This window comes from Lichenostomus cassidix, chromosome 6 (assembly GCF_008360975.1).
Source record: "Lichenostomus cassidix isolate B80296 chromosome 6, HeHo_3.0, whole genome shotgun sequence".
Lineage (NCBI taxonomy): Eukaryota > Metazoa > Chordata > Aves > Passeriformes > Meliphagidae > Lichenostomus > Lichenostomus cassidix.
Genome location: NC_139487.1, coordinates 32,929,065 through 32,956,401, shown reverse-complemented (window position 1 = coordinate 32,956,401; position 27,337 = coordinate 32,929,065). Strand labels below are relative to the sequence as shown.

Genomic DNA, 27,337 nt, shown 5'->3' with positions numbered 1-27,337 from the left:
CTTTATTTGAAGTCGTGAGTTCTCTAGCTCCATGGGAAACTTGGCCTTTGGGGCTGTGGGATGATGCAGGAAGATTTTCAGGGAAGGTAGGAGTTGGGTGTGTCTGGGCAAGGAGCGACCTGGACAGGGCTGAGTCCATGCCAACCTCATGGAGTCCAGCAAAGCAGAGTGCAAGTCCTGCACCTGGGCAACTCCCAGGATCAATCCAGACTGGGGACGTACAGCTGGAGCAGCCCTGGAGAAGGAGCTGGGGGTGCTTTGGTGAGAGCTGGGACCCAGAAACCCCTGTGCCCTGGGCTGAGCCCCAGCGTGGGCAGCAGGGCAGGGGAGATTCTGCCCCTGTGCCCCTTTGCTCAGGTGAGACCCCACCTGGAATTCTGTGGGCAGTTCTGGTGCCTCCAACTTAAGAAGGACAAGGAACTGTTGTTGCAAGTCCAGAGGAGGCACCAAGTTGCTGATGGCTCTGGAGCACCTCCCCTGTGGAGCCAGGCTGGGAGAGCTGGGGCTGCTCAGCCTGGAGAGGAGAAGGTTGTGTGGAGACCTCACAGCTCCTTCCAGGGTCTGAAGTGATAGAGGGAAGCTGGAGAGAGACCCTGCCACAGGAACTGGAGGGACAGGATGAGGGGTAATGAGTTCAGACTGGCAGGGGGCAGGAATAGATGGGATATTGGGAAGGAGTTGCTCCCTGGCAGGGTGGGCAGGCCCTGGCACAGGGTGCCCAGAGAAGCTGTGGCTGCCCCTGGATCCCTGGCAGTGTCCAAGGCCAGGTTGGACATTGGGGCTTGGAGCAGCCTGGGACAGTGGAAGGTGTCCCTGCCCATGGCTGAGGGTTGCACTGGATGGGCTTTGAGGTCCCTTCCAGCCCAAACCCTTGTGGGATTCCATGACTGTAGTTGCTCACAGGCAGAGCTGGTGCTGCGGGAATTTTGCTGGGGATTGCATCCAGGTTGTTACAGAAGTGAGTTGAGCTCCTTAGTTCCCACACTGGGAGGACTCATCACCCTCACCTGACAGTCAGTGGTGTGGAGACAGTGGTTCCCTGCACAGCTGCAGTCAGCTGGGCTCAAGAGGGTTTTGGTTTTGCATGTTCAACTGTCATGACGAAAATCACCATCCACAAATAGCACTGAAAGTGTAAGAGCCAGGGTCTGACCTGGCTGGGGGAAGTTACCACGTTCCCTGATGCCTTAGTGAGAAGTCATCACTTCTCCGGAGCTGGAGAGGTCGCTGAGGTTCAGTGCAGCAAGCAGGAGATGCTTGTGGAGTGTGTGTGTATGTGTGAGTGACCTGGGACTGTTATCAGAGACCTGAAGTTGTGTTCTCTAATCCTGTGGTTCCACACGAGAAAGCATTGCTTGGAGAAGCTGTGGCTGCCCCGGATCCCTGGCAGTGTCCAAGGCCAGGTTGGACACTGGGGCTTGGAGCAGCCTGGGACAGTGGGAGGTGTCCCTGCCATGGCAAGGGGTGGCTCTGGATGGGCTCTGAGGTCCCTCCCAAGCCACAAACGCCCCCTCTCCAGCCAGTTTTCTTTCCCAGCAGTTAGAGGCATCTTTTCATGAAGCTGATGAAATATCCAGCCCCTGGTGAGCTCCACCTTTGAAAATTGTGGGACAGGGGCAAAGGCTGGACTTTGAATACATCATAGAATGGTTTAGGTTGGAAGGAATTTAAAGATCATCTCATTCCACCTCCTGGTGTTGGAAGGGACACCTTCCACTGTCCCAGGCTGCTCCAAGCCCCAATGTCCAACCTGGCCTTGGACACTGCCAGGGATCCAGGGGCAGCCACAGCTTCTCTGGGCACCCTGTGCCAGGGCCTGCCCACCCTGCCAGGGAACAATTCCTTCCCAATATCCCATCTAATGTGGGAATAATCCAAATAAATATCAATAATCCAATATCAAGAGGGTCTTTGAAGGCCCTCTTCCATTCACAGCATTGATTTCAGTAGCTTCTGAATGAATGAAAATACATTTTAGTGGTTGAGTAGGTAGATATCTGTAAATTAGATTTTAGTACTTGAATGCCTATATAATTAGTAAGCTGTCCATAAACACTGGTCAAAAGGAGCAGTGATCACCTAAAAGCATCATCAACCAAATTAAGATAAAGATGTAAATTAAGTGGCTGCAGGCAACTGGATGCTCAAGTATTGTTATATATGTTTCCTCCTCTTTTTGAACGAGAATAAAATGTGATAATGCAGCATTCTGCATGTTGCAGTCCTCATCTGCTCCAGACATCTTTTTATTGAGGATTTTTTTTTCCAAATGCTTTTTATGCAGAAATTCAAGGTGCTCAAGCTCCTGAGCAATTGGTATTGAGCCAGGATCCAGCAGCAGGCTTTTTCTGCCTAGCTGGTATCCTGACAAATTCCAGGCTAATGCTGTATGAGAAGTAAAACCTGGACTGCTGGCTGTCCCCTGTGACTGACACTTGGAGAGGTTTTGGATGGGATTTTGTCCTTAAACTCCTGACATGGAAGCTTATACTCCACTGTGTGGATATTCTTGGGAAAGTAGAGGCAGCTCTCCTCTCTCTTGGGTTTGTGTTAACAGGCAGGAACATCTCCTGAAACAAATGCTCATGTCCACCATCTTCCTGATGGCTCTCCCAGGCTGCCAACCTGGGTCACTAGTGGGAGTCATGGAATATATTCTCCTGATGCATTTGGAATCTCACACTCGGCACTGCACAAGGAACGCTCACATCTGTTCCCATTTTAACCACAGAGCTGTTCTAGGTTCTTCTGGAATATTATGACTGATAACTGGAGCTTGTTTTTGCTTGAGCTTTCCAGGATTTTAGCAGCTAGTGTTTCTTTTCAATTTGAACAGCGTGTTCTGTCATGGCTAATTAAATTCCTTCTGGCTGATGTGCAGATACACACTGTTGATGATGTTAAGTGTAAACATTTGCATGTTATTTCTTCTTGCACATTGCCAGGTGACACATCATATATAATCACAGCAATTCTGATGAATCATGTTTGCAGTTTGGCTCACTGAGGCTTTGATGGGAAGTTTGTATTCCAAAGTGAGCATGGAAATGAAATGAGTGTGAAAAAGTGTAGTGGTTCTCCTTCCAGCACCCAGAATATCATTGGGGACAGACTTCAGTGGCAAATAATAAAAAAACTTGGATTAAAATGAATGATTCTGGCTCAAAGTGGAACACAAGAGTTATTTTAACTGCTTTTCTTCATCATGGCAAAATACTTTGCATAGACGATGAAATGGAAAGAGTTTAGATACCTGGTGTAATCAGTCCTTTCTGCTTCAAAATAATCAACCCTTCCTCAGCTTCTTACAGTGATCTGCAGGTGTTCTAGGAATCAGAAAATCAGTCCATATGCAATAAATGTTTCAGGCCAGACCTTGGTTTCCTTAGTTGCATTAGTGGTGTTATCCATGCTGCTGGATTATCTGGATGAGTGAGGTTTCCAACACTCTGCCTCCTTGGTTTTTGGGGCACTGCAGGGCTGGAACTGGGAATGCAGAGCTGCACATACTGGGTAGTGCTTTAAAGATGCTGCAAGTTAAGGTCAACATTAGTGCAATGTATATTAATACCTGCTTTTTTTTTTCTCTTGAAGGTTTTTGGATTCAAAGCATAAAAACCATTACAAGATATACAATCTGTAAGTATGCTCTTAAAGATGCATTCTCTAAAATAATGACTTCTAAAAATAGCTTAGGAGTGTGAGTGGCTTGGTGCTGTCCTGAAGCAGAGCTGGAGATGTTTTGCACATTTCTTAAAACAATTAAGCCTGATTGAGAGCACTGGTACTTCATTTAGTGGAGCTGAGTGAGGTTAAATGAAATGCTGGTGTGTATTCATGTTACTTGAACGCTTTTAAATGACTTGGCATCCAGCCCATCTGGAGCTTGGACCATGTGATTAAAAAGTGAAAAATAATTCACAGCAGGTTTTCTGTTCATGTATTAATGTCCAATTGCCAAATGAATATTTTCCTGATTTTTTTTTTTTTTTTTAATCTTTTTTAAAATCAAACTGCATTGGTACCCAGGCTCTGTTTGCTTCCTCAGTCTTGTTTGTCCCTGTTTATTACTTTGAAAAAGCTGTTGGAGCAATTGATGGGGGTTTCTCACTTCTCTGAGTGTAATGTTTTCCTCTGAAAATTTAGTTGTGCACAAAGCTGTTATTGTTACAGGAGTTTTCTGGTTTTGTTTTGTTTGGTTATTTTTCCTGGTTACTGTTCCTTCATCAAATTTACATGTGAGCTTAGTCTAATTTCATTTGTGTAAAGGATTTGGTGATGTCAGCTGATGTGGAAGAGTCATGGTTTTCCTACCCCTCATTTTTTCCCTAGAAATCTAAGATGAAGATTGATTCTCTGAACTGTTAAAGCTTTATTTTTTTTTTATCAACATGTTTCTAAATATCTGCAAATAATAGAAAAATTGCTGTAGTACTGAAATCCAGTTAATGCATGACATTGTAATCTGTCACTCATTAAGATAAATATTGAAAAAGAAGGATTTAAATCTGCTTCTAAGTTAGCTAAATTATTATGCATCAGTCAGCTCTGTTTCCTGATATTGGAGAGAAGTGACAGTGAGTAGAAGCTGAGGAATCTTAGAGTGGTCATTGAAGTTGTTCTGGGGTAGGATGGGACAGAAAAAGATACATAAATAAGAGTCAATTAGCCACTTTTCATAGAGTTCAGTAGCAAGGTGATATTTTCCACCTTAGGAGCTTTTGAGAATGTTTTTTTTTTTTTTTTACTAGATGGGTGAAATTTCTGGGTGGAAAGGACAGTGCTTCCCAGAAAAACTGATGGCTCCTTGTCTGTAGGTTCAGGTAGAAGGGTTAATTCCTGGCTCTTTTCCTTTGGAGTCCTCTGGAGCTCAGCACTGGAGATCTGGATCATTTAAAATCAAACTACCCTAGTTAATCAATCCCCCCAAAGCCTCCTGGCAGCTCCTGCTTGTTTTGGGGAGCCCAGCAGAGCAGGGGCAGCTAAACTCAATGTCCTGCTGCTGCCTGGGGCCAAGTCCAGCTGTCACCTGCTGGGAAGGGTGGCTCTGGTGTCCCTGACAGGGTCTGGGTTTGCTGAGCCCCTTGTTTCCTGCGTGGCTCAGGAGGGGGCAGGTAACAACCAGAGGCAGCTGGTGTAAACTTGCTCAGAAAGGAGGATTTGAGTAAGAGTGAGGAGTATCTTTTCAAGCACCTCCAAGAGGAGCTACTTGCTAAGTTTCCACTTTGCTGTCTGCCAGCAGCCTCATTTAACTGAAAAAAAGCACAACTCAGTCCCCCAGCCCTGCACGGGAAGAGCTTTACAGTTTGTAAGTGAGAAGAACAGTCATGAGACAAATGCATTTGACATTTCTGTTGCTACTCTGTTTGTTTTCAGCTGTGGAAAAAACTTGTCCAGGTGTGCCAAAGGTTTTTGTCTCCATGTTCTTTTATATAAAAATTTATTTCCTTGTTGCTAACTGTAAAACAATCACAAATGAAACTGCCTAGAATTACTTTATTCATCCTTAGATGAAAACTTTTAGAGGATAAAACTGTTTATCCCTGTCTGGAGAGGCCAGGTTGTCTCTTAGTCTTCATGGAGGCAAAATTTATACACAGAAAATACCATCAGGTGAATTGCAGCAATGTTTGGTCAGGAGATGGGAAAAAATTGCATCCATCAGGTATTCCAGAGAACTTCATGTCTTCAGATTAAGCTGATCCTTTGTAAATAATGATCTATTGTCTGTGTTTCAAAGGAGGAGGTGGGAGTTGAAAGGAGTTACGTGATTATAGTCAGAATTATTTCAGAATCTGTCATGGGATTTGAGTTCCCTTAAGGTAGCTGTTCCATGAAGTTGATAATAATGTGTGTATTGAGCAGTTCTATCTAAAAAGATTTAAAGATTTTTCTGAAATTATGTCAGTTATGCTCCATCCTCACATCTTGCCTTTTAACTTCCCAGCAGTTTGAGCAGTTCCATTTTTCTTCTTGTTTGTGTTGCATCTCTCCTGTGTTCCTTTAAACCTTTGCTATTTCTTCGGTACTCTCCTTAATTTAAACAATTGAAATTTAATCCTAGAGAGGATTACTAGAACAGGCCAAGCCACTCCTTAGCCCCAAAACACAAAACAATATTCAGGTTTCATGTGGAGATCTGACTCTATTCCAGCTATAATAGTGTTTAAAAATGCCATAAAAGCATTTGAAGTGTTAAGGCCCCCCCCCCCCCAGCACCCCCAAAGTGTGTGTGGGTGGGATTTCTGCTGCAAATACACGTAAATTTAGTGCAGCTGAGCCTGGAGCTGTGCACTGGTTGTGTTCAGCTCCCAGAAGAGGGCAGAGAGAGGGACATGACCATGTTTTGTGCTCAGTTTCTATCCTTGGTATGAACAAAATTATTTTTTTATCCCTCATGGTATTCTACTCGATGATACTCTCTCAGAGTTCAAAATTCGATGTTTTTTCTGCCCATATGTGGATTTTTTAAAATGTTTTGAAGATTTTCATCTCTTACTCCCCATTTGATCTGGGTGTTTCTTTAAAAGGAAGCAGGAAACTCTACTGGCTGAGATGCTTTGTGTTCACTGCTTTGCCTCCCAACAGCTTCCAAAGTTCCTGTGCTATGGCTCCTCCATCCCCCTTGGATGTACATCCTGCATCCAGCCTTTCTCCTCAAAGGCTCAAGTGCAGATAATGCTTTTGTAAGTCCCTTCTGCCAGCTTAACCTGGTCACTTCTGACCCAGAGAAAGTGTCAGCAATGTGATTGGAGCTGTGAAAGCTGCCAGGCTCTTTTCTCTAGCGGAGGGTAGAGCTGAGAAGACTCTGGAACTTAGGGAAAGGGAAGCACTGAGAGCATGTGCAGCCCCAGCAGATCTGCCTGTGGCCCTGCCTGTGTCTGTGTCATGGGCAGGGCTCAGGGCAGCACTGAGAGGTTGCAGTTACACTCACACAAAGGGCAGCCCCAAAGTTTGCGTGGCTGAAAGTGTCAACTAAGCTCTATGGCTCCAAAGGCTGCAGTCATAACATACCTGGTGAGGGGAGATGAGTTCGTACCAGTCCTGAAACTGGTGTAGGTATTGGAATCCTGTGAAGGGAACAGGCTATAATCAGAACTGAAGATCTAGGTGTGATTTGTCTACTGAAATGACTCCAGAAGTTGTGTTTCAACTTGGTGCCCTCTTTCATAGAATCCCAGAATGATTTGGGTTGGGAGGACCTTAAAAATCGTCTCGTTCCAGCCCCCTGCCATGGGCAGGCATGCCATTCACTAATCAGGTTGCTCAGGTCCCCATCCAAGCTGATCTCGGCAGGATTGTTGTCAATTTTCCTTTCTGAACTGCGCTTCCACTCACATCATCCTCCCTGCATGGAGCAGCTCCAAGGAAAATTCTCGAGGGTATCCACTCTTGCCTTCTTTCCCCTTATCCAAGATCTGGTCTGGTTGTTCCTTAGTGTGCTGTCTTGGCTGGTTCAGAGCCCAGCTGAGGGGTTGCTTCTGTCTTGCACTGATGTTTGTCCCTGGGCAAGGCAAGTGCAGTGTGGTTTGCTGTGCTTCTGCCTAGCTGCAGAGGGTCTCTGAGTGGTGGGAGACTGATGCAACTCCAGAGCCTTCAGAAATGTGCCATTTTGCACATCTGTGAGGGGGAAAGTGGCTGACTGGCCTTCAGGGTTCACTGGAATTCAAGAATCCGTGCCAAGTGGCAGAGCAGTGTCACAATCTCTGCTTGATAGAAGTTTGTGCTAATATTCAGTGGGGCTTGTGGTCGTTCTGCAATGTCCCTGTGATCCCCATCACTGCTGCTGAGGCACCTTGACCTGTGTTCTGAGTTCAGAATCCCTGGAGCAAGGTCACAGCTGTCTCCTCTCCTTGTGTTTGGGAGCACAAAGCTGCTCCAGTGGCTGGAGCTGTTCATGCACAGGGTTAGAAAGCAATAATACATTGCATTACTTGCATGAATTGAGTCACACTGACTAAAACATAGCAATGGACTACAATTACCAGAGGGTAAGTGTTTGCCTTTCAGTAAAACAACCCATATTTTAGTGAGCAATCTGCAGCAAAACAGTTTTTCTGTGTGTAGCCTCTAGTTTTAAATCATAAAGGTGATGGGCATGCTGATTTTTCTGGGTGTGAGAGATGCTGGGAGTGCCTCAGAGACTTGTCTTGAACTCTTGTCTATTTTTCTTTTTCAGATGTGCTGAAAGACATTATGACACCGCCAAATTTAACTGCAGAGGTATGTTTTTACTGCCTAATATGTGTTCTCTTTAAACCTCACTGAATGGAGGCCTAAAGGAGGAGCTGATGAATAGTCATGTAGGAGATCTGGGCACAAGGAATGATGTCAGATTGCTTTGAGTCACTGGAAAAACTTGCTATATTCTTGGTGCTTTCAAAAAATGTGTTCCTGACAGTTAAAGATCAAGATCTAATAAAAAGTCTGCAGTGGCAGAAATTTCTGCGGAATGGGTTACACAGAAGTTTCAGTTCAGTGAGGTACAAACTCTTGTACAATTTACATGTGAGGCTCAGAGGAGTCTGGTCTTCATGAAGGATGAAAATGGTGAACACTTAAGCAGCTATCACTATGTGTATAAAGCAACTTTTGGAAGATCTGGCAGAACCTTCAGATGCTAAAAAAAAAAAAAAATTAATTCCCATGCGATGCCTCTTAGAGATGATTTGGGTCTTAGTGACTTTGCAGAGCTACCAAAATCAGTGGGGAATCTTCTGAGCAGGTCCTCAGTGACTGGATACTGACATACCTGTTGTGTCAGTATTATCTCCCCAGGTAATAAATAAATCAATGCAGATTTACCTTTATTCTTTGGGCAGAGGAGCATCTCTTGGCTCAGTAGTAGAGCTTGTAGTTCCTATGCTTCAGATGAGGAGTGCTTGTGCCTATGGGTCTGTAGGAGATAAACAATATTTTACCTCACTGAGCTGTTCTACATCATAGCAATGGCTCAACTTCTGTTTTTCATTATTATTATTTTAAGCCATCCTAGTTATGAAGAGGGGTTTAGAACATGACCAATATGTAATTGGCTGCTTTAATGCCTGAATATAGAAGGACTGAAACTGTCTTGCTGAAGGTGTCACTGCTTCTGATTTGCTGTTATGATGCTGAATGACAGTGCCCTGAAACCTCACTCCATACACACCAGCCAGAAAAAAAGTATTTTAGGATCTACTTGAGCAGTGCTTTGGGTAAGGAGAGAAGAGGACGTGTTCTAATATGGCCAGAACATATGTTTGCTTTAATTTCTGCTTTTTGATACGGGGGTGCTCAGCTCCCTGTGCTGTCAATCCCAGCCCCAAATGCTGTTTGTGACAGCACCTTTCACAGCTCCTCTGCACAAGACGTGTTGTATTTTTTAATTTTTATCCCCGAATTAGTTAACCTCAGATAACCAAATCGGTGACTCAGGACTTCTCTTAGCAGAGGAACAAAAGTTCTACTTGAAAAATCTCCTAAAGTGGAGTGATTGCAAAGGGAACTTCTGATTTGTACACTGAGCATGAAACATCAGAGTAGTTCATTGTTCACTCAGGATGATCCTGCATCCCATTAAACCCCACACATTGAAAGCTCTTCATCTTCTTTGGGCACTAGCTTTGTGTCCAGGATTTTTCCAGTTTCTGAAGTCCTTCCGTGTTGGAATGGCCTTCTGCTTTGCCACAGACTTTTCCTTTTTGTTTTAACTCTTCTATGTGCTCTGGGATTTTTGTTGCAACGGGTAGGGGCTTGGAGAGAGTAACCAGGACCATTCTCCCTGATGTGTGCTCCAGTGTAAGGAGTCAAAATCCGTGGAGGAAAAGCATCTTCTCAAGGACCTGCTCAAAACTGTGCAGCTTAATGTTCCCTTTCTCTTAATCCCTCACACCATCCCAGGGCACCCGTTTCATCTTCTCATTCCAGCTTTGAAGAAATTACCACAAGGTTTGCCTTTGATTCCAAAGCTAGGAGAGCATCTTCAGCATCCTGTGACTTGGGATTTTTCAGGCTGTTTACGCCTATTTTTGATGGGAACTTTGCTGGCTGTAGCTGTGATAGACTCAAAGCTGTACAGACAAATTTGCAGCATTTTTGCAGCTTCTTTTCTTAGGGATTTCTAAATAAATTCCATCTTTAAAATCATATAAAAGTTTGGGGATCATTTGAGGAGCCTTTGGATCTTCCATGTGGAAGAGTTTATTACTGTGTGTTCATGTTTGTGAACCTTTGTTGCCTTGTTAAGCAAAGACTATTCACGTTATCTGCTTCCCTGTTTGTTCTGGGAAGTGAAGTGGGCAGTCTGTACTGTGAGAGGATAACCTGTCCTTGTGGGTCCTTCCAAAAGGCTTTGGACTTGTGCTGCAGTCCTTTAGCAGTTCCATAACTTCATCCTTCACTTCTGCTCTTGGAGTCCTTGGGGATTCATCAAAAGGAGCCTTGCGTGAGTGACTACGGACTAGTGCTTACGAAACCAATACAGCCCCTTGCCAAAAAATGAAATGTATTCATTTTTAGCCCAGAAAAGGAAATGGTGTTTCTAGCTGAGAATTTTGAAGTGAACCAGAGTTGTGTTTATCAGATCCCAAGGCTGTTGGTGGGGATCTGGGGTGCACTCCATCAAGTGCTGTTCTGCTGAAAGCAGAACACTGTGTGTAGTTCTGCTGGTCAGGGTGACATTGTCCCTCATCTGATCTGAGATGGGAGAGCTTTGGGTACTTTTCTGCTTATTTGTTGCTCTCTTCAGTTTCCTTCCACTTCCTGCATCGCTTGAAATTCATTCTATCTCTAGATGGAGAAAAGTGTGTGTGAATACACCCGTATAAGAAAGGACAACATTGTTCAGTGCCCCATGAATATTGCCAGAGCCTTACCTGAGATTTCTCTCCTGATTGCTGTTTTTGAAATATGGAGATGGCAGGTTTTTGTTTCACAGTTTCTTTGAGCAAATTCTGAGAGTTTGTTCCCAATGCAGACCGAACCGTGTTCATAATTTCTCAGCAAAATTCGTGTTGTCTGCTCAATGACTGAGGTCTGGCCTTGTTCTCTCTCAGCAGGTAGTTTAATTATTGCTGGAGTAATGGATTTTCACAAGGTTATTATGTGTGCTGGCACGCTCTTAAATTCTAGAAAATTCATGTTACAGAGCCTGTGCCGCTCAATTCAATAGAGGTGTGAACTAGTTGATTCATGGAGCAGGATGCTTCCTTATGGATTACTGGAGAAATGGCTACAGTGCTTATGACATGCTGAATAATACTGGAATTAAAAATGCATATCTGTATGTAAGATGGGGGGTATGTTGATTAACTTAATTTTTACGTGCTTGTCACAAAGGTGACCTGTCTGAGCTTGCTTTACCTTTCGAGATTCTGATAAACTCCTCCTTCTCCCTGCAGTTGCACAGTACCCTTTTGAAGACCATAACCCACCACAGCTGGAGCTCATCAAACCTTTTTGTGAAGATCTTGACCAGTGGCTAAGTGAAGATGACAATCATGTGGCAGCAATCCACTGTAAAGCTGGAAAGGGACGAACTGGTGTAATGATTTGTGCATATTTGTTGCATCGAGGCAAGTTTTTAAGGGCTCAAGAAGCCCTAGATTTCTATGGGGAAGTAAGGACCAGAGACAAGAAGGTGAGCTGTTCCCTGTTCTTCTGTCCCCTTACCTGTGACTTTTCCTCCTTGAGGTCCATTTGATGCTCAAACCCCTTAAATTCATACCATCAGTTGCAATGTCTGATTTAGATTCAGTGGGATTGGATCAGTGCAGTTGTAAATGGGAAAGTTTTCCTAAGTGGCAGTAGCCATTTAATCACAACACTAAAGTAGCCTGGTTTTAACATGTCCTGTTCAAGAAGACCTGGACAGTTGATTTTAAATGGCTTTTTCAGCACTGTTCTGCTGTGTGGTGCATCAGAGGGGCACTGAACTTTCTCGTTCAGCATTTTCAGCCCAAATGAGAGGATTGTTCCAGCGTATTTTGCCTGAATGGATGAGTTGTTCATCTCCTCAGGTTCCCTTAACTGCTGTGGAGCGGTTTGGAGATGTATAGGGGAATATCTCAAATGGAGGACCCTTATTGTTGGGTGCTCCTTGTTAGGGAAGGCTAGTTAAGGACCTTTCTGGCAGGATTAGGCCTCATTAATGAGAATTTAACTTCCTTATTTGAAATCTTCTCCAAAGACGATAAGGTGTGACTTTTAAGGTCATTTTAACAAAATTCCCTGCTCATCTTCCATCATTTCCCTGAGTGTGTTGGTTGAGCATCCCAAGGGGATCATCGTGGCAAGCCAGTTTCAGCCTCCTCAAGCACAGAGCTCTCTCTGTTCCTGGAATATTTGCACAAAGTATTAATTTCGCAGCGTGTTGGTCTCTAATAAGAAGAGCTTCATGCCTGAAGGCTCTTGAGAGCAGAAGTGTCGCATAAGGAATTTTAGAATTTGGCTGTTAATTCGTTGGAAGGAGCAAGTAATTCCTTGGTTTGCTCTCCTGACGAGGTGGAGCTGTTATTCCATGTACTGCTGAGTTCATTTTGGTGAAATACTGGAGTAGAGACAAAATCAAGGTTTCCCATCAAAACTTTGTGGCTTTTGGTAAGAGAGACTAGGAATGAGCAGTGTGCTCATAAACAGAATAGATGACCCCTGCTGATAAATATTATCTCCAGAGCTGGCTAAAGGATCATGAAAACTATAAAACTGAACAAATACACAGTGAAGTGTTGTGCCTCAGTTTCCCTTTTGTGAGAAGAACCTTGTATTTCTGCCAGTTGAGGGCAAGGTCAGTTGGGTGTTTATCAGTGCCCCAGGGGTACCTTGGGCATCATGGAGGAGAGGGAGAACTCAGTAAACAGGAGTAGTGAGAGCCTTGTTTACTTGACTGTAAATATTGTCTGTAACCAGCAACTTGTTTTGGTTTCAATGTCTCTACTGCAAGAGTTGACTTTTTTTTCCTTCCCAGCTCCACTTGAGCTTGGTTATCTTGAAGTGGCCAATGGGCAGCATATGATTCCCATAATCCTTCAGTAGTGTTTATAAACAGGTATTCCAGTGCAGGTTTCTGGAGCCTTTTCTTCCCTTGTGGCCTGTATTTCAGTGTTATATGTCAAGTGCTGCTCTCTGATTTGATATTTCACCACACCTTTGTATAACTGACTTCCTCAATTCAAAGTCAATGAGGCATCAAAAGAGCTGTTTGCACAACGGGACGAGCAAATGCCTCTTTTCTTTCTTTTTGGGCCAGTGTAGGTGTGATAAAGGAAAACTGGCTTTAATAGGTACCAGATGAGCTTGGTTTACAGCAAGGACAAGGTGCCCACTTTGCACATAGCTGCTGAGAGCAGCCCAGCTACAGTCACTGCTGCCATTAATGCTCATGGCAAAGTGCTGCTCCGAGGCCTCAGCCTGTGCTGGCAGGAAGCGTGAGTCTAATTGCAAGAGGAAGTATGACTAATTGGTCAAGAGCACAGCCCTGAGTACTGCTGGAGCCAGCTTTTCCCAAGTGCCTGCCGGGAGAAGCAGCTCCAGGGAGGCCTTTGCACCATCAAGTGAGAGTTGTTCTAGGTGAGGCTGAATTGCTGCACAGGCTCTTCATGGGCCGGGCAACAAGTCATTGCAGAGTCCAGGCTGTCTCTGATCAAACCCTCTTGTGGGGTGTTTTATTTCGTCTACAAGCTGCCTCTTTTGGCTTCTGGAATTCATTGTAGTGGGGGAAACTTTGTCAGAAGAAGGGAGTGATGAAGATCAGAAAGTATTGGCTGTGGCTGTCAGTCTCTACTGCTGTAGAAACACAGGGATTTTTATTTTCCCTTTGAACCAAAGGAGACAAACTTTTCTGAAATGGGATAAAGAACTGTAATTGTCCAGAAGTAACTCCCCAAAAAAGTCTTCTAAAGAAGCTGCTGCTTCCACTGTTTGAAGTGATTAGTTTATCCCATTTTTTCCTTAAGATGGATACTGACACACTACTGTGGTGACAAAGACAGCTTACCTTACTACAGCTGGAGAAGGTCTTTATTCCTGCTTCTGGCTTGGAGGGTTTTCTGGTGAGGATTATGCTTGGAAGGAAGCCCAGTGGATAGGGATCAGCTATTCAAGTGCTGGAGCTGATCCACTCAGGAGCATTCCTTGGGCACCATACTGTTTTATTGTCAAGGGTGGCTCTTAAGAGTTCTGTGGGGAAAAGCTGGGAGAATTGGAGAAATTCAGCCTGGAGAAGGGCAGCTCTGGGGTGACCCTAATTGAGGCCTTCCAGTGCCTGAAGGAGCTGACAAGAAAGATGGAGAGAGACATTACAAGGGCCTGGAGTGACAGGACAAGAGGGAATGGCTTCATGCTGACAGACAGTAGGGTTAGATGGGATATTGGGAAGGAATTGTTCCCTGGGAGGGTGGGCAGGCCCTGGCACAGGGTGCCCAGAGAAGCTGTGGCTGCCCCTGGATCCCTGGCAGTATCCAAGGCCAGGCTGGACACTGGGGCTTGGAGCAGCCTGGGACAGTGGAAGGTGTCCCTGCCCGTGGCAGGGGGTGGCACTGGATGGCATTTGAGGTCCCTTTCAACCCAAACCATCCTGTGTTTCTGTGGTGTTGGTATAACTGAACAGGAAGTGAAAAACGATTCTTTTGTGTGAGGAAGTCTCAGAATGACCTTCTGAGCAAGGCAGAGATCCTGTGTCTGATGTCGTTGTTGTGGTGTCTCTTTGTTGGACACACTCAGGTGCCAAACTCTGCTAAGCCTGGCTGTGGCTTCACTCTCAGTAGGTCGTGTTCCTAAAGGGAATGTGGGAATATTGTTTCCAATATATTTGTTCTTCATAATACTGCCTGTGCTATGTTCAGAGGAGAACCAGGAATACCTGATAATTTTTGTGATGTCCTAGGAAGCTCTGGCAGGGGGGCCAGAGGAGCTTATCTCTCATCCATTTTAAAAGTGGTAGTGGTGGTGGTGGATAGATGGGAAATTCAAGCTTTGACTGCTTTCCTGTCCTTATTCTTCTGGAGTAAAAATGAGTGGTGATTGATTGCACCCCTTGGAATATTGTTAGTTTGTTACAAACATCTTCTGCTTGGAATCCAGACCTTTGGAAGTGGAGAACTCTGAGTCCTGCTTCAGGGGGACTGGTTTTAGGGTCTCAGAATATAAGGGCTGTGTCTGCAGGGACTAAATCTCTGACTGGAGGGATAAAACTGCCCTGTTGGGAAGAACTGGCTTTGCTGTGGGATTGACTTTGTGTGAAAGTGTTCCCTTGGTTCTGGCCCTGGCCAGGTGTCCTGGGGTTTTTCCATAGGACACATCCATTATGGCCCGAGGAAGCTCTAGGCAGGGAAGGATGTGTTCTCCTCACTTCTGTGGTTTCCTCCTGCCTGGCAGCACTGGCCAGCTTTGCTGGCTTGCTGTGAGGCTGGGATTTGCTCACTCCTGAAGCTCAGATCCCGGGAAACAGAACTTTACAGCTCCCTTAAGGAGTGGGTGTGATAAGCACTGGGGACATCTGAGCCAAAACCACGGCCAGCATACAAGGCTGCTCGGGAAGGTCATTGTGCAAGTGCTGCAGGGAAAGGTCTTTTGTGTAATTTAGAAGCAGCTCCAGTGATAAGGAGACATAATTATCAACATTTTTTTAATAATGGCAGGAAGTGCCTATTTTCATGTGTGCAGAATAGAGATTTACTAAATTAAAAGCACTCTGGCCACTCAGCTCATGGCTGTTGTGAAGTGAAACAGGTGAAACTAAAAGTTTATAGAAATATGAGGTGTAGGTTTTGGGAACAAATGCTCACAGACTTGTATATGAAAACTTTGTTTATCTCCAGTTTATTCCAGTTCCACATTCAGTTCCTCAGTCAGAAAGATTCCTTACTGATGCTGCTGCAAGTCTGCAGTAACAGGTTGTTCTAAACCTGCAATACATTTTCTGGGAAATGAAACAATTTTTTATCTTTATCAATTTTACTTGAAAATATTGGTTCAAAGAGCTTTAATACTTCCCTTATTTGAAGCTTTAAGCTAATAGAAAATCAGTAATAAAAACGTTCTTAGGTTTTATGCTCTCAAAGCAAATGTTTACTTCAGAGTTGTAAACTCAACTGAAGTCTTTCATTGAACACTTTGGGCTGTTGGGCATATTTTAATGAAACTTTGCACTCTTTTTGGGAAAATATTCCAGGATGCTTTGTAATAGAAAGCAGTATCAGTCTTGAGTACAATGATACTAGTGAACATTAGAGTCTTCTGACTTAAAGTGCTGTCAAAGTGTAATTCCTGTAGTGGCAGATTTTAGAATTCCTAAATGTAGTGGTGTTTAAAAATATGTATTAAAAATATGTATTAAAAAGTGTGTTCAAGGCACCTCCTGTATACCATTTGACACTCTCCATTCCAAAAAAAGCAGCAGCATGAGACTATTTTTGACATGACCCTCAGGGTGTCTGTGGTGTTTGTTCTTAAGAAATGGGAAAAATCTGCATTCTTTGCTTCATTGCTGGAGATGGATGTTTGGAGAGCGCAGACTCATGGAATGGTTTGGGGTGGAAGGGACCCTAAAAACCACATAGTTGCACCCCTCAGCCATGGCAGGGACACCTTCCACTGTCCCAGGCTGCTCCAAGCCCCAGTGTCCAACCTGGCCTTGGACACTGCCAGGGATCCAGGGGCAGCCACAGCTTCTCTGGGCACCCTGTGCCAGGGCCTGCCCACCCTGCCAGGGAACAATTCCTTCCCAATATCCCAGCTAACCCTGCCCTCTGGCACTGGGAAGCCATTCCCTGTGTCCTGTCACTCCAGGCCCCCTCTCCAGTTTCTTGTTGGCCCCTTCAGGCACTGGGGACACAATTAGGTCACCTCAAAGCTTCTCTTCTCCAGGCTGAACAATTCCAGTTCCCTCAGCGTTTCCTGGTGGGAGAGGTGCTCATCCCTGTGGGATGTACTGAAGTATGTGGCAAACCAGTGTCCTGCTTGCTGCTCAGTAGTGAATGATCTGTTCCTGTGGGGTTGATTTGCCTTCAGTTGGAGGCGATGGGCTGGAGCTCTGTCAGTGATGCTGATCAAAGGTTTTTGCCCCTTGTTTTCCCTCTGTTTAGGGAGTGACAATTCCCAGTCAGAGACGCTACGTGTACTACTATAGCTACCTGTTAAAGAATCACCTGGATTACAGACCAGTGGCACTGCTGTTCCACAAGATGATGTTTGAAACAATTCCCATGTTCAGCAGCGGAACTTGCAGTAAGTACCAGCACCCCTTCACCTCTGCTAGGAAACCTCTTGGCATTTTGGGTGTGGTGATGGCACCAAGAGCTGCACATCCTGGAGAAAGTCTCATTTAAAGACCTCAAAATGCAAAATCTACTGGCTTAGTGGGCTCTGTCCACTGGGATCCTCCCAGGTGTAGTCTGTGAAGGACTCAGGATTGTTGTACTGCAGTTTTAAATTGGGAAGTGTTTTAGAGGTTTGAAAATAAGTGATTCCATATGTAGAATCATTGAGGCTGGAAAAGACCTCCAAGACTGAGTCCAACCTGTGACCAATCCCAACCTTATCATCCAGACCAGAGCATTGAGTGCCACATCCACTCATTCCTTGGACACCTCCAGGGATTGGGCCTCTGCCATTCCCTCTATGTATATTTGTGTCTTTGCTCCTTCTTTTTATGAAAAGCCTCCCTTTTTTTAAACACAGCAACTCTTGGGAAACATGTATTACTGAAAAACATTTGCCTAATGGCATGTTGGCTTCGAATGCAGCAACATCATTCTTCCCATGATGCTAAAGAAAAATAAATGAATCAGTTCAACTGGGTAAATATCTAATTAACTGTGCAGTAAACTTTCCTTTATGTGGAGGTTTCTAAAGCATTAATACACCTGTAAATGATTAATCTGATCTACTGATACACTGTGTTAGTGAGGAACAGCAGATGTCTTGAAGCTTTGAAATACAAAAACAAACTCTGCTCTGCCCTGTGGGCCATGTTGCAGGGCAGCGACTGCCTTGTGTTGCGTGTTCATTTTTTGTTGGTGGAAAAAAATCTAATGGTTTTGCTATGGGGATTACAGCAATGTGTAATTAATTCCAGTGCCTCCTGTGGCTTTGATTAAAATTGCCCTGTTAATATTGTTGTGAGACAGTACCTGAACATGTAGCACACACAAGAAACAATCGAGCAGCTTGTCAAGCTGTCTGTCTGTACAGGAGGAGGGAGAAGCCTCTGCCAAAACCCCTGTGCCTTAGAGAAGAGGTGTGGAGGTTACAGATTTCTGCAATTACCACTTATTTAATGTTTTGGATAAACTGTGCTGTGCTTGTGAATCTGAAATGCTCAAGTGAGTTTTGACTTGTGAGTCCATGGCAGGCCAGTGGTGTGCTGTTTTCACAGGAGGATGTTGGGATGAACAACAGATGGGCCAAGCACCTGAGAACATAAATTAACCATCAAACTCAGCAATTGTGTACTGCAATATTTTAAGTTGCTGTGGAGTTCTCAGTGGTTTTTCAGAATGTGAAATCGATGGTCTGTGTTATTTCTTTAGTTGTGTTGTCAGCTGTGATGGGAGTAATTTTACCAACACAACAGCTTTAAATCTGCCTGCCTTGTTATCATTCTGCAGCTTTAAAGTCACTGGCAGAGCAGAGTCCTGCCTCTAGGGCAGAACGAAGGGAGAACAGGGTTTCACAACTCTGAGGATTCCAGGGAGATAAGGGGAGAAAATTGTGTGAAGACCTCACAGCACCTTCCAGGGTCTGAAGGGGCTACAGGGAAGCTGGAGAAGGGACCCTGCAACAGGAACTGTGGTGATAGGGCACAGGGAATGGCTTCCCACTGCCAGAAGGGAAATTTAGGTGAGAAGGAATTGTTCCCTGGCAGGGTGGGCAGGCCCTGGCACAGGGTGCCCAGAGAAGCTGTGGCTGCCCCTGGATCCCTGGCAGTGTCCAAGGCCAGGTTGGACACTGGGGCTTGGAGCAGCCTGGGACAGTGGAAGGTGTCCCTGCCATGGCAGGGGATGGGACTGGATGGGATTTAAGGTCCTTTCCAGCCCAACCCATTCTGGGATTCTCTGAACCTGCAAGTAACAGTTCCACAGCTGGGCTCTTCAGCAGGACAGTGGGGTGTGCTCACTAGGAACTGCCTCAGCTCTGCAGGGGTGTCTGGCCATTTCCAAAGCAACTCTGCTTAAGCTGGACCAAAACCCCCTCATAATTTCAATGTTACCCTGCAAATTTAATAGGGCAAGTTACGCCATGGCTGGCACTTCTCTGGGGATGGGGATTTACAGGACCAGCTTAGGCTTTCTTGGTGCTAGCTGGTTTTCAGTGTTAATGTTCCATTTTGTCCTTGTTTTTGCTTGTTTGTGCAAGAGTAGAAGTCAATTTATGCTGGCATGACCAGCCACTTTACAATTGGAAGAAGAGGTGAGAGAAAATAAAACTGCTCACTTAGGTCTGTGTAATAGAGAGGAGAGGAAAAATGCAAGGAACAGCCAAGTAGTTGTCACTTTTTATAGTCGTTGTATTAAAAAGAAATCACTTTTTAGGAACTCCCTGGTTGCCTGAAAGTGTTTCCATGAAGGACAGAAATCTCTAAGGTTGTTTCCAGTAGCATCTGGCAAAGTTTGATCCCCTGTGGTGTTAAACCCTTGATAGAAATGTCTTTAACTTTGAAAATACTGTAGCTCATGATTTTGTTTCTGCTACCAATATTGTGCTTTTTGACTCTTTGAAGGCTTTTCTCACAAAGTGCCACTCTTGTTTTGTCCCACAGATCCTCAGTTTGTGGTGTACCAGCTAAAGGTAAAGATATTCACCTCCCCTTCAGGACCCTCCCGACGTGAAGACAAGTACATGTACTTTGAATTCCCTCAACCTTTGCCGGTATGCGGTGATATCAAAGTGGAATTTTTCCACAAACAGAACAAGATGTTGAAAAAGGTTGGTTTCCTTGCTTTTTCTGAAAAATGTTGTCAAGCCAGCCCCTGGTGCAGGGTTGGGATGTTGGTTATTCTTCAGGGATGTGTAATCACAGCATTTAATTCTTTGATGTCTGGTTTTTCCGAGGAGCCACTCTACCACAAAATGAAAGCTGGATGTTTTGGGATTTGGTGAGATTAAGTACAAAGGTTGGATAGAAATGCTCCTGGATCTGTATTGCAGTCGTTTGGGTAGTAGTGAGTAATCTAATTGAGGAAGAAACATTCACCTGCTAAAAATAGATGTGCATACTGAGCAAGTTAACTCCAGCTGTTTTCTTCTCTAAATTTTTCTGAGGTTCGAGCAGGCATAGAAGATCCTGTCTGTGCTGTTGGCTGATTTGTACCCATCTGTCAAATTTAGCTGAATTTCTGAGATAATTGAGTTCCCACGCACTTTGTATAAGTATCTCTGCAATCTCTTCCACCACCTCTCTGTTCCCAGCTGCAGTGCCTTGACATGAGAGATTTAGAGAATTTCCTCAGAGCTGAGGATTTTATCAAGGTCTCAGTTGTGGGAAGAAAAAATAAATCTAGGACTTACTTTGAAACCAAAATCAGCGAGTTCTTAAAGCTGAATCCCTGAGTTTCTTTAGTTCTGGTGCTTGTGGAGCCACTGTGGATCTGCTAGAGTGAAAGGTGATGATGAGACAGTGCTGATCAAAGGCTGTTTAAAACTCCTCATCAGTAGTTACTCACTGTTAAATGGAGATTAGAAAACTTGAGAGCATTCAGTGAGTGAATTCATAAAAATATAAAAATAAGAAATGCTAAGAGTGGATCAGGAGACAACGAAGTGATGAGGTAACATCACTTAAAGCTGTGCACAGCTTTGTACCTACCAGCTGAGTGTGAATACACATGCACACTGTTGTGTGGGCTTGCTCAGGTGCTGTGAACAAGTTTAATTCATGTGCTGCTGTCTGCAAAAGTTTCTGGACAGTTTCTTATTGGGACTGTTTTCCTTCTCTGCCTATTTAATGAGATGCTTTAGTTGGTCACTGCAGTTATGTGCAGTACAGAGACTGTAAAACAAAGCATTTGAGAAGTAGAAATTTTGCTTTAAAGCCAAGAATATTGGCATTTAAAACAGCAGCACACAGCAGCCAGTTTTGAGAAGAGGCTTTGAAAGGAGCACCCAGATGAGTACTGTGGGCTAAACATGAGGGATGCAGGGAGGAGATGATGCAAAGCCCAGACATCTGAGATAAGGTCCTGTTTTATCTGCTCTGTCTCCTGTCTGTGTTGTTGTTTCTTTGCCATCTCTAGTAACACACAGACTGCAAACAGACCTGATGGGAAGTGCTGTGCTGCCCTGCCCTGCCTGTCCCTAAAATACCAGTGTGCAGGTCAGCTGCTGGATCTTGGCTCTGGAGCCCCAGGAACAAACTCCTGTATTTGTTTTAGCTCTGGAGAGAGCACTGAGACCCAGAGACAGCATAAGTGAGAGCCCCTCATGAGCACACACAGTTCCTGCAGTATAGACTGGGTCTTCAGGAGAGTGTAGAACTGTAGAACCACAGCAGGAGTGTTACTGTGTTGGAGTTTCATTTCAGAGTGTCAGGTTGTGGTTTCATTTCTTAAGAATCTTTGTACTTTCTGAGTAGCTGGTTGATACCTTTCTTTTTTTTTTTTCCTCTTTGTCTATTCTTATCAAATACCTGAACTATTTGGGTTCTGTGGATTACAGATAGTGCTGAGGTGCTCATTTTCTCAGTGTTTTGGGCCTGGTAGAGCCAAAGAAATGCTGAAGGGGCTGCTTCTCACATCTGCAAATTTTTGTGAGATGGAAACTGCCCCTTTATCAGCCAGTAAAAAAAACACCTTGATAATCTCTCTGAAATATCTGTTGAGTGTTTAATTGCCTCAGCTTTCAGTATGAATGGAGGAGAGAGGAAAATAGGTGAGAGATGTTCCATAGTTCTGGGAAGTAAGATCACCTCTCTTAGCTCTGTGGCAAACACAGACAGGAGCAGATCCTTCCACATGGTCCTAGGGCAGATTGTTACATAAAGTGGATAAGGTGAGAGCAGGGCAGAAGGGAATATTGGTGTCAGAAAAACCTGCCTTGGCTCAAATTGGACACATTTCTCTGTCCAGGTGTTTTGCATCTGTGCCTGTTCCTTGTCTGCACAGCTTTTTCTCAAAACCCCAAAAGTGAAGGCCTGCTGGGGAGACTTGTATTTTAAAGATCCAGTAATGCAGTGATCACCTAATTCATGAGGAACAGCATCATTAGGAGTAACAACATCATATCTTTCAGAAATTCTGGTTTATTCACCAGCTTTATGAACAGTTTATAGCCTGTATATATGTAGTTTATATATATATGAAAAGATTATAAGCTTATTGCCTGTCATGGTTCTTGTTCTTCCAGGGTTTTCTGTTAGCACATTTATAGGTAGCTAAACAAGTCTTTAAGTCTGCATTTTAACTTTAACATAACAAAAACCTAATAAGATTTATTAGAAGGGTGATTCCTGATCCATTCTGGGCCTTAGGCTGGAGAATGGCTGTGTCTCATCTCTGGAGATGGAGAAGACTTCTTTGCCCTGGCTCTGGTTTGGTGTTTGAGAACACTGCTCTCAGCTCCCCAGATTCCTTCACCTGTCCTTGCTTCCAAATTTCCTAATCCTTTGAAGAACAGTATTGTCTGCAGAGCTCTCTATAGGGAGGACCCTCGTCAATTTTGCTCAGGCTTATTTTGGATAAAATTATTGTACGTAAAGCAGACCAAACCTGAATGGCCAAAAGACTTCAAACACTTAATATAGCAGAGCCAGTGTGAGATTTAAACCAGCCACGTATCTTTCTTTTAATGGCAGAAGTTAATTTAAGCAAATTCAGTGGCTTTTGGGAGCTGACCTCAGCCACAGGATCATTGGTGCCACTGGGATGTTGGTAAAGGGCTGACTGCCTTGGAAAAATGTCAGCCCTTCCATAGTTTCTGCCACCTGGCTTCAGTTAGGAAGTCCACAGCTCTTGGTCTTCTCTTGTCTAATCAAGTTGTTTACTTTATTCTCAGTCTGTTTCTTCATTGAGCTGTAGCTACTTCCTTTCAAGAGTGAAATGCATGCCCACATGAGAACAAAATGGTTAGAGGCTCAAGTGCAGTGACTGTGTATGAATGTCTGATGGATAGAAGTTAGTAATTTGGGGGGGTTTTTTGAGAATGGCTTTTTGTTGTAGCTTGATTGTTCTTCCATCTCAGACTGCTGCTGTAGTCACTCTAGTTTTGCTCCCATGTGTCTCTGCAAAGCTTTTTTCCTCCAGTTATTGATGTTGACATGGTAATCTGAAAGTATTTCAGAGTATCCTTAGATCACTCGGTTCAATGAGAGTCTGTTTAAAAATGATGTAGAAATCTCCTCGTCTTCCTGCCTCCAGAGCCTGGGGGTGCAGGAGACCTTTTTTTGGGAGTCCTCCCAGTACAGATGGGAGGGAGATGTTGATGTGGGTTTAATTTGTAGGAGTCAGTGGTGTTTTATCCCCAGACTCCAGCGTAGGAGGGCTGACAGCATTGTTTGAGCAGTTGCATTTCATCTCTGTAGTCTAGAGATAAGTTCTGCTGCAGAGTTCAACAAGACTTTGGGCAGTTGCTGTTTACCAAACACTGAGGAATGAACTCTGAAAATGTCAGAAGACTCAGTGTTGATCTGCAAATGGTACAGGAAGTTCCATCAGCCAGGCCTGGGGAACAGGCTGAGCCACAATCCCCATCTCTCCTTGGAGAGCATCTCCAAACCCCTCAGCAGGTGCTGCAGAGTCACTGTGGGTGACTGTAGATCTCTCTGCAAAAGTGAAGCTCTCAGGAGGACATGGGAACTCCTGATTGACGCCTTAAATCTTGGATTTGGATCTCAGTCTGCAGTTAGAGACCAGCTCTAGAGAGGAGAATGGTTTTCTGTCAGCCTGAGAAACTGCACGAGGTAGGGATAAGCACTGTTTGTCAAAATGTGGGATTAAATCAGCCTCTGTCTCATCTGATACTGCACTGGAGATTTATGGCACAGATTTGGTTATGGGAAGAAGTTACATCTGTGGTTTGTTTTTTTTTTTTAAAGACAGATGTCTGTGATGTAACTGGAAATGAAGCAAAACACATGGAAAAACAGTCTCTAATACTTCTTTTTTTCAAAGTCTATTCATTAACTTGCGTTATGTGAGCACTTGGTCTGGTATTTTGATTTGCTATATAAAGCCTGAGTTCAGTTCATGCCTTGATTTTTAAAATTCCTATCTTTGGCCCATATTACATCATCTTTCTCCCTTGTCTCCCATGAAATGTCTTGGATACTGATGCTTTAGCTGAGTCCTCACTTTGAATAATGGATTTGCTCTTCAGTGAAAACAGTGACACAGTTATCAGCCTTAAGAGCTAATTCCAAAAAACATGCACAAGTCTTCCTCTGATTTCAGTGGCCATGCCATGTTCCAAGACCCATGAACTCAGTTTATTAGGCTAATTAAGTTGTGTAGTGGGAAGGAAAGGATGATGCTTTAAAAAGCTGGAGGGAGATAAAAGGAGAAGTGACCAGCTCAGCTGAGTTGTATTATTTAGTTTGAGTCCCTGAAGACCTCTGCAAGTTTATCCCAAGGAACACAGATTAAAAGGTGTCTAGTGAGAGGTTTGTTGTCTGTCAGCCCCTATCAGTGAAGCTGGGTCCCCCCAGGCCCTAAAGTGCCAACCAAGTCCTTCCTGGTTCTCTACCTCATGGAGCTGAAGGTGAGGCATGACAAAACTGTGCCTTCTGCTCCTGCTGGCATTGATTCCCATCCAGTGGCCTCTTTTTTTTTTTTTTTTTTGGCACTGCTTTCCTCCACTGGTGACAGGAGCCATCCATCCATCCATATTCATCCATCCCCTGCAGCATGTCCTCCCCATGCTGGAGGTGACATGGGTGTCACTGGGGGTCAACACCAGAGTGGTTTTCAGAAAACTGATGTTTGTCTCTGTTTTGAGCTGAGCAGGTCTTTTGGCTTGAGCAGGAATAAAGATTTCCTTGGAACCTCTTTTGAGGGACTCTGCATGGGTGAGGAGAAGCCTGGATCAGGGTGTCCTGAGGATGTCTTCACAGGGATTTTGCCTGCTGCCTCTTTCTTTGGGAGAGAGACATCAGCAGAGTGAAACCAGGATGTTCATCCTCTACTTCCAGACCCAGCCTCGGCATTTCTAAGGCTGTTCCTGGGGAAAGAGGAGGGTGTGAAGTACATAAGCAATTTGAGCCTGCAGGAACCTGCCAACTGCTGCCTCCCATGGATGGGCTTCAACAAGGCTTCTTCAGAGATGGGATGGCTTGAAGGGACTCAGTGGCAGTGGCAAACATCTGTTAGGCTCCCCAAACAACTCTAATTACAGCATGTTTATTTGCAAGGTGAGCTTGATTCCCAAAGTGCTGGAGAGAGGCACGTGGTGAAATGGAGAACTCAACTACCGGAAGTGTTCCTGGCTGAATTTTTAACTTATGTCTTGGTTGTTGCACTTCCTTACAGGCTGGGGGTGTCTCAGGTTGTTACAGAAACACAGACAAGCTAGAAGTGGTTTTGTAGGCTTTATCTAAAACACTGAAAATGAGCCTGCTGACCTTGGGTGGAGAGGGACACTTGTGAATTCCCAGTATCTTGTTTCTATTAATTTGTGAGGAGGAGGAATGTGAGTTAAGCAGTAGTCCAGCTCTTCCCTTCCCCCTTCTCACTGGCTCAGGAAAATGCTGTGGTATTTTGCTGGTGCCAAATTGCCTTCAGCAGGAGGCCTGCTCATGTCACACGCACTGAAACCACTTCTGTTCCACCTCTGATTTCCCCCCACCTCCTTACCAGCAGAGATGAATAGGAAGATAGGGCAGGACCTGGATTTTCCAGTAAGAAATTGGAATTAGATCTCCCTGCTAAACCAAAATATGTAACTTAGCTCAGGAGGAATGAGTTTGCTTCTGGTCCTGTGTAATACCAAGGAATGTTGGATTCTGGAATGGGTTACTTTCCCTGCAACTTTAGCAGGAATACTGATCATTGTGGGAAGAACTGGCCATTTGCATCATGGATCTTTGGCCTGAAAAGCCAAATCAGAGTTAAACAGAAGATTTCATTTGTAAAGACTAAGTAGATGCAGCTCAGTGTCAAAGGGAGAGGTGCTTGGTGGGCAGGCCAGGACCAACCTGCCCATGAGAGCTGACCTTGGAAGCATCAGCTCTTGGCTGGCAGAAAGCTGCTTCTGAGCCTTCAGGATCTCTGATGCAGGGATGTCCTGCCTCTTGGTGCAGGTGTATCTGTGGCAGAGTGGATAATTAAACTGCTGATGTTCATCTGTCAAGTTCTGCTTAAGCTGAATATCCTTCAGCTGTCACTGCCTTGGCTTCTCCTTAAAACCTTCCTGCTGAGTGGCAGGACAGCAGGCACTGGGGCTGCCTTCCTCTCAGTGCTGCTCAGCAAGGTCTGACTGCATGAAAGCATCTCAGGAAAGCATCAATGAATCCATTGCTGCTGCACTAGTGCATTTGTAGGTGGTTTTGCTCAATTGTAGCTATTTCTGTATAAAAATAAGAAAAGCTTTCTGCCACAGGGGAGATTCAATATTACCTCAACTGTGGTTCACACAGGTTGTCTCTGTTGGGTTTAGGGATTGCTTGGCAAGGTGTGAGCCAAAAAAAAATCTGTTTGTGCCTTGTGATTGCAAGTTTTAGTTTATTGAAGTTTATTATCATCTGCTTTTATGGTAGGTATGATAGTTTTAAACTCAGCTTTTGATGAGTGACTTCTGAAAGCGTAATTGGTTAAAATTGAGCTTCATGAATGCAGATTATTGTGTGTTGTTCAGGAGATGTGGTGAAAATGTCTGCATGCAATGTAACAAATGCTGTACTGTTGTCCAAACAAGTTTTGCCTGATACTACAGATTTGTTTTTGACCAGATGCTGATATCAGTCTAATTAACGTGCCATTAGTGAATACTAAAGCAAGCTTGTTTTCTGTGTTCTTCCTTCCCCAGGACAAAATGTTTCACTTTTGGGTAAATACATTCTTCATAGGACTGGATGAAAATTCAGACAAAGTAGAAAATGGAAGTCTAGTTGCAGATCAGGAACTTGATGGTATTTTCAGTACAGAGCGCTCAGATAATGATAAGGAATATTTAATCCTTACATTAACAAAAAACGATCTAGACAAAGCAAATAAAGACAAAGCCAACAGATATTTCTCTCCAAACTTCAAGGTCAGTATATTTTATGTGTGAACAAAGCTGAAAAGCTGCATGATTTGTTTGTCTTGCCCTTGAAGGGACCATGCAAAACTGCTGTGTAGATACTGAGGTCATGCATTGGTATTGCCATCACTTAGCAAAGCTTTTGCCTTTGTACTTCTATCTGCTTTTTGGGTAGCTAATGGATGTTGGG

At 44.3% G+C, this 27,337-nt stretch overlaps 1 protein-coding gene across 1 annotated transcript in view; it reads left to right on the top strand.

Moving 5' to 3' along the window:
• PTEN (phosphatase and tensin homolog) overlaps positions 1 to 27,337 on the top strand; it is a 52,017-nt gene that overhangs the window by 19,946 nt on the left and 4,734 nt on the right. Inside the window, exons 3-8 of the mRNA XM_085064448.1 lie at positions 3,595 to 3,639; positions 8,180 to 8,223; positions 11,382 to 11,620; positions 17,064 to 17,205; positions 19,739 to 19,905; positions 26,932 to 27,156. Coding sequence (XP_084920574.1) covers positions 3,595 to 3,639; positions 8,180 to 8,223; positions 11,382 to 11,620; positions 17,064 to 17,205; positions 19,739 to 19,905; positions 26,932 to 27,156 — 862 coding nt within the window. The remainder of the gene's footprint in view (positions 1 to 3,594; positions 3,640 to 8,179; positions 8,224 to 11,381; positions 11,621 to 17,063; positions 17,206 to 19,738; positions 19,906 to 26,931; positions 27,157 to 27,337) is intronic.